Below are 7,678 nucleotides of genomic sequence, written 5' to 3' on the forward strand. Positions count from 1 at the left end.
GTGCTGGACTGCTGGTCGTTCTCATAACGTGGGTCGTGGGGTGTACAAGATCCAACAGTCGTGCTTCTTTTTACTTCCTCGGCTTTTTTCCTCCTTCAACCGTTTCCTCCTCTCACGAAATCGATTTATCCAAATTGTAAATTCAGTCAACTTACATATAGCTATTGTTGTCGAACAAAGATTGCTTCATAGTTTAAAAAAAAGAAGAACAAAGATTGCTTCATGTCAATGCCCGGTGATTTTCAAACGCCTGACATTCACAAACATGATCATTTTGTACACGATGAGAGCAAGACATAACAACAATCTTTTTTCTTGTGTACACGATGAGACCCAAGACATGCATAACAACAATGAATCAAACGCTAAGGCATAGACAACTCCCATACATAACTCCCAGAACCATTGTTCACGCTCTCCCCTAGCATAAGCGTATACCATGCCATAACACGAACAAGCAGCCAAGCCGGCCGATCAGAGTATTAGTTTGGCGTGGTCGTGGCACTCCTGGCCACGGATGTCCATGTCCGGGAATCCGACGACGACGTGGCAGTCGGAGTAGGCCACAACGTTGAGCTTGAACACGCCGAAGACGGCCACTTTTCCCGGGATCCTCGCGCTCGCGTCCAGCGGCAGCGCCCCGGCCTCGATGTCCTTGATCAGCTGCGCCATGTCCTTGGTGAAGTCGGCGGTGAGCACCGTCAGTTCCAGCTGCACGGTCTCGTCCCCCCTGCCAGGGATGCGGCTGGGGCCGACCTGGGCGTCCCCGACGTGGATGCCCCGGTACCAGAGCCCGGCGGTGCCGGAGGCATAGGAGAAGGAGACATAGTTGGGGTTGTGCATGGCCGCGGCGAGCAGCACGGTGAAGTTGGGCTGGGCGAGGCTGGGGGCGGGGCCGACGACGCGGGCGGAGAGGAGGCGCGTGCTGGGGTCGCGGACGCGGAGCACGGTGAGGAAGAGGGCCAGGAGGGTCACGCCCAGCAGCAGGAGCACGCCGAGGGTGACCAGGGCGCAGATGCAGCAGCGGCGGCGGCGGCGTCGTCTGCGGCGGCGGAGGTCGTCGTCGACGTCGTGCAGGGGCTTGGCGTCGGGGGAGGGCGCGGTGTGTGTCGGGAGGCTGCACGCCTCGGATGCCATTGCCCAGCGTTCGAGCCCTGCACTGCAAGAGATGATTGATGTGACCGAAGGGGCCGGCGTATGTATCTATATAGGTTGCACTCGAAAGTGAGCGAGGGAGGGAGAAACTATAACCAAATATAAGTCTTTTAAGAGGTTTTACTAAAATAACTACGTACGAATGTATATACACATACTTTAAAGCATAGATTTATTTATATTTTGCTCCATATGTAGCCTTTTAGTGAAATGTTTAAAAAAGACTTATATTTAGGAACGGACGGAGTAGATGCAGACGCCGCTCGGAATAATATTGGACTTGTTTGACGGTGGATGATGCCGCACGGACAGGAAGCCAATGACGTCCCCGTTGGAGCAGCTAAATGTGTGGCGCCGTGTATCTCTCGCGGGGAAACTATCTGTCGCTCCTCATTGTTCACTTGGTTATTGTCATCCATAAACTAGTCAACAACATACGCTGTCAGTAAATCTATATCTATATATCTGTACCTATATCTATATCTATACATCTATACGACTATATATCTATACATATAATTCCTCCGTTTCAAAATAAATGTCGTTTATTTAGTGTAAAATTTATAATAATTTAATATTAAACATGCGACATTTATTTTGAGATACATCTTTATCTTTATCAAATAATAAACTACGGTCTGTTTTTGATCGTACGTCATACAAATTACTTTTGAAATTGACACGAATTAGCCACCAATGTCATAAGTAAGTAAAGAAAACAATTTATTTTTTATTTTAAAATCGCTGTCGGGTTCTGCTTTTATATACGGATACAACCCAATAATAAGAGCTCACAAATAGCATGATGGCTAAGGTCGCAATGGTCCACAGGGGAGACCAGACCTCTTGTTTTTATTTTTATTTTACTTTCTCATTTTAATTTATTTTTTCTTCTCTAAATTAATTCCGGAATTTCCAAAAGAACCAAATTTCAAAAAGTTGTGAGTTTTGAAAAAAGAGTGAAAATGATAAACTATTTATGAATTCGAAAGACATTCGGAAAATCATAAAATGCTCATGCTCAAAAAATTGTTCACATATTAAAAAAATCTCGATTTCAAATAAATTTTCATGATTTTTTCCCCATCATTTTAATGATCAAATATTCAAAGCATATTTTGGAATTTGAAAAAAATGTCAATCAACTTTTACAAATTATTCACAAAAATTAAAACACATATGTGAATAACGAACAAAATGAACTGACACTTACATAGAGGTTTTATTGGGAGACTTGTAGAGGTCGTTTTATGATTTTATTTAGTCCCTCGCATGGGGTAGAAAAATGTTTTCGTGTTTTGTACAGTGTTGAGCCCCAACAAAATTGACATAAATTTCTATGGGTTAATTTTCGTAAGCTATATTATGAATAAATGTCTATTTTGCTTTCATATACAGTTTGTTTATTTTGGTACCATATTACTGGTTATGGTAAATATCGCTACGTTAGATCAAGGCGGCACACATTATTCATCGGTCTAGTTCAGACAAGGTCCGCCAATGTAGTTTGTCTAGCCACAAAATATTTTTTTGTGACACCTTAGGAAATCAAGTCATGAGCATCATATTTTTAGTTTTTGAAATTACTTTATACAAGTCCCGTATCTCATCATGACACCACTCGAATATACTTTGTAAAATGACATTTTTAAAAGTTCTTATCTCATTACAAATTTGGTAGTCTCTACTCCTAATTGAGAAGTTCGTATGTCGTTTCGTCGATACTCAGTTATTAATGCAAACACAATTTTAAAACAAAAAACCAAATCAATTTGGAAATCAAGCCGTTAATATAATTAATTAGATAGAAAATTAATTACACATACGAATAATTAAGTCCATCTAAGTAGGATTTTTTACGTCAAATCAATTATGAAATTTAGTCATTAATGCAATTTATTAATTAGTCAGAGGCTTAATTAGGGATGTAAGTAATTAATAGTAAGAAGTTTTTTCAATCTTATCTCTACTCCTAAAAGGGCACTACGTATATATGTGAGTCGTTCATTCGTCACACCTTTTGTTCCACCTCACACATAATTTTTTTCAATAAAGAAACAATCCACCGATCTTTTTGAGTGAACCCCACCTTTGACTTGGTGTTTCTCTTCTTAGATTGTCTTCCCTCCGTTCTGATTTTTTTTTCATAAATCCTTTCCGATCTATCATCTAAAAATTTTACTTCCCGATCCCTTGTTAGTTATATTTTCCTTTCCTAATCCAACTCTCATCCTGGATATACCTGAGGGGTTTCTCCCACCCCTTCCGCAAGCCATGAAAGAGAGGTGGAGGGAATTTTTGTTCAAAAGGACCATCTCTCGAAACGAATTGTTAAAAAGGACCACATGCGACACGAATGACAAAAAAGACCCTCATCTCGCATGGCGGCACGCACACCAGGTGACGCGTGGCACCTGCCGCCACCAGCGCAGATGGCTGGGCCCTGCCGCCACGGAGCGAGGCGGCCGACCGAAAATCCCGTTGCACCTGCCACGCGACGGAACGAACGGGCAGCTGCGGGCCCCTGCCGCCACCAGCCCAGGCGACAGGTACTGTTCACTCACGCGCGGATGCGACAACGCTGAAACGACGTTGACAGACAACGCTGAAACCGATGCCGAGCTACGCGGGAGTACTGTGCTGAGATGCTGTTGTTGTCTGCTTTTTTAACCGGATGCTGATTCCTGCTGTTGATGCATCAGGCCTCCTCTCTCACTCGCTTCTCTTGCTTTCTTCAGCCCACACAACTTTTCTTTCTCACTCTCTTCTCTTTCTCTCAAGAACTACTCCATACACATTTTAAGTGGTGATTTAGGACGGTTTGAAATTGCATTTTGAAGATGTCGTTGTTGACGAAAAGATAGATCAAGGTAAGAGTTGTCCATTTCTGTTGGTCGTGTTTGCATGCATGATGTTTTTATTTTGTTTGATTAGTTTCTAAGTATGTGTTTTTTTGTTTTAGGGAGTATATTATCACTTTTCTGGAATAATTTAGAGCTTCAGGAGTACGATTTTGCCATGCGATATGAACTATTAAGTTGAAGATCAAGGTATGACTTTTGCAATATATTAATTTTTATGGCTATACACGATTAGAAATAAGTTAGTAATAAACATTTTCATAGGAGATATTCTGCATTTATAGTAGTATTTCACATAAGAGTATGAGATATTTGTGTTCATATGATAATAGGTCGACTTTGTTCATATATTAGCGGTGATTTGTTAATGCATGCAACTGGTCTTTAGAAAAGAGCCAAAAAATGTTTGTGTTATATTTTTGTTCATGTGATAATATGTCGACTCTGTTGATATATAACTGGTGATATGTTCATGCATGCAACCGCTATTTTGAATCGTTTGCTATGATATTTTTGTTCATGTGATAATATGTCAAATTGTTATATGTAAATAAACAATTTTTAATGGACTAACGATGTAAATATGGGTGCTCATTAGGTACTATGGAAAATTTGTTAGTGTTCAATGGGGACATCATACGCGATGGTCCTTCTGGTGCGGATGTGTCTAGGTGCGGGATGACTACAGTTGTAGTGAGAGACATGGTTAATGTAGGGTATGCGACAGTGGGAAGGTGCGTCCGAGCGGTGTTTGGTTCAGCGATGGATGGAAAACAAATGACCATGGAGGCTTTCGTGGTTGAGGGAGGAGATCGTTGGGTTGTGCGGCGGGTTACTGGTGAAAGAGCATGGGCGTCGTACATGGGGTTTGCAAGCAATCCCAATAACTCCATGTTTGGACATACCATGGTTTATGTGGAGTTCATTTCTGCCACTGATGTCACCGAGTGCAGTAGCGGGGCCGGTGAGGCCGAGTTGGCCATAACTGTAGCCCCCGACGCCGGCCCATTGGAACCAACAGGTGGCCAACAAGTGTATGACACCGGATATTGGTCTGCGGTAGTTGACATGAGCGAACATGTCGAGGGATTGTCGGAGGCACTAGATGATGACGATGATGGTCATTCTTCTACCTCTTCGAAATCAGATGATGATGAAGTTGTTCCTCCTGAGAAGGCGGTCGCTGCACCAATCAACCCAGAGTTTTTACAGGTTATGAGCATCACCAATGAATTTCACTCTGTTGCTGGCCTAGAAGCGGGAAGTCTGGCCGTTGGGAAATTTTTTCCCATATAAGAAATGTCACATCCCTAACCCTTAAGCAAGTTAGTCTTGTGCTCATGTCTTCTTTGCATTTGCATCTAAGAAGTTTCAACAAAAACAACAAAGTGGCAAAGGAAAAACTCAAAACCCTAGCCACTATTTCAATTAAAGAAAATCTCAAACTAGTTCAAATCAATGAACCCAAAATGGCCTCAAGAAATGTTCAAACTTTCTGATAAATCATGAAAGTAAATGAGCATTGGAGAAAACTATTTTCTTGACACCTTAAGCATTTTTAAATTAATACAAAAGCCACTGGTTTCAAACTTTAAATTTGAAATCAGAATCTATAATTTTCCAAAAATGTTGAAAACTTTGGAAATGGTTGGGAATGTTATAACAATATTTCAGGAGGTCTAAAATAGTTTTTACTTTTTGTTTTGGAGCTGAAATAATTAGCAAAACAATAGTTAGCAAAACAGAAAAACAAAAACAGAAATTTTTTTGGGAAATCCTTACGTGTCGCCTAGCCTGGCCCGGCCCATCTCCCTCGCTCGTCCCCTCCCTCGCGCCAGTAGGCAGCAGGAGGTGGCCGCCGCCTCCTCCGGCGCGGCCACACACCTGTGCGCCTGCCTGGCCGCCGCCTCGCGCTGGCAAGGCCGGGGATAAGCCCCCTGAGGCCTCCCCTATCCATTCCCCGCACCGTTCTTCCCTCCTCCCGGATCTCTTCCTCCTCCTTGCTGCCGTCATTGGAGCCGAGCTCGAGCTCGAGCAGCAGCACCTCTAGCCATGGGATCCCGCCTCCGAGTAGTCTGTTAGCTCCGCCTCGTCGCCCTGGTCATCTCTGCAGAAGCCGAAGCTTCCCCAAGCTCTGCATCGCCCCCAACGCCGTCGTCTTCCACCTCCGGCCGTCGGACCTCTCCCGTCGATTCGCTCCCTCCGGCGCATCCCCGAGCTCCTCTTCAGCACCATCGGAACCGCCGTGAGCTCGTCGTCGTTTCCCCTCTCGCCCACGCTCTCCCGTGCATCGTAGCCTAGTTCCCCACCAAGTCCGAGAGCTTCTCGCCGCCGGTCATGTCGTCGCCGTCGCTGTGATGTCCGATCCACGCGTTCGAGCTAGGATTCGAGCTCCTGGAGCCTCCAGGAGCGTGATGAGTCCCTCAGCTGCCCTCCCCGTGCCCTAGAGCCGTCTCTCATAGAAGGCCGAGCTTCGGCCGCCGCTCTGGCTCGTCGCCGGCGCCTCTCCCGGCGACCCTAGCCTTCCCTGATGCCCCTGCAAGATCGGCCACTTCGCCAGCGTGCCGTAGCTGCAAACCGCGTGCGTTTTGGTGCTGTGCAGCGCCGTTTAGGTCGTCTCCGGCGAGCCCTCCGCCGCGGGCCTGGTCGCCGGCGACCACCCTCCGGTGGGGGTCGACGTGGCAAAGCTAACCCAGCAGCTCAGGACTTAATCACTCGCTGACAAATGGGCCCAAGGCCAAGTCAAACCTCAATTAGGGCTGGTCAGCGCGGGATTAGTCCCAGAGAGGCTGACCAGTGGGGCCCCCCTGTCAGGTTTGACCTGAACAGGTCGGCTGACCTGCTGACGTCACTCTGACGCAATAATTAGAATTTCCAGTATAAAACTAATTCCAGGAAATTGCTAAAACTTGTAAAAATCATAGAAATTAATCTGTAACTCCAATGAAAATAATTTATATATGAAAAAGTATCAGAAAAATTCAAGGATTCTGATTATGCTATTTTCAACTATGTTTGAAAAAGTTACAGAACCCTAAATTGTGTAATAAGGAATAATTCAATTCTTATAATCACTTTTTAAATGGAATTTGCAAAAATATTCAAATTTCATTATATATACAATGTTCACCACTGTCCTAATTACAAGTCAATACCATAACATGATATTTCATGCATGTTAACATCAAGTTGATCTGAGCATCAGGTCGAATCAATTAAACCGGTATCCGAGAATACCCCGTTTGAATTGCTATTCGAATGTGATTCAAATCAACTCTAAACCTAATACATGTTGAAAATAATAACTTATCACCTTGCATTCTCATGCCATGCTCATGCATCATTTTGAGTGCATATGATTGTTATTGAATGTTGCCATTCATTTCGGTAGGCTCCGCACCCCCGGATTCCACCGAATATCCGTCTGACGGATATCGTTCCTCCTCTGAGCAACAAGGCAAGCAACCCATTTGATCATCCCGATAACTCCCATGTTCTTGCTCCTGCACCTATTTATTGCATTTAAGATCAAATGCTTCAACTGCTTTTGCCACAATAGTTGAACCCACTTCCTTTGCATGATTTAACCTTGTCACAGTAAATAGCCAAACCTTGCAACCTAGCATACCTGGTAGTTGCTTGAGCTGTGATGTGCCTTATCC

General features: G+C 44.2%; 1 protein-coding gene across 1 annotated transcript; it reads right to left on the reverse strand.

The window, feature by feature from the left end:
* Positions 1–256: 256 nt before the first annotated feature.
* On the reverse strand, positions 257–1,193 carry LOC123401761. The gene has a single exon (XM_045095614.1). The coding sequence runs from the start codon at positions 1,135–1,137 to the stop codon at positions 475–477; it is 663 nt and encodes a 220-aa protein (XP_044951549.1). The 5' UTR covers positions 1,138–1,193; the 3' UTR covers positions 257–474.
* Between the last annotated feature and the right edge of the window lie 6,485 nt (positions 1,194–7,678).

This window comes from Hordeum vulgare, chromosome 6H (genome assembly GCF_904849725.1).
Source record: "Hordeum vulgare subsp. vulgare chromosome 6H, MorexV3_pseudomolecules_assembly, whole genome shotgun sequence".
Classification (NCBI taxonomy): Eukaryota; Viridiplantae; Streptophyta; class Magnoliopsida; order Poales; family Poaceae; genus Hordeum; species Hordeum vulgare.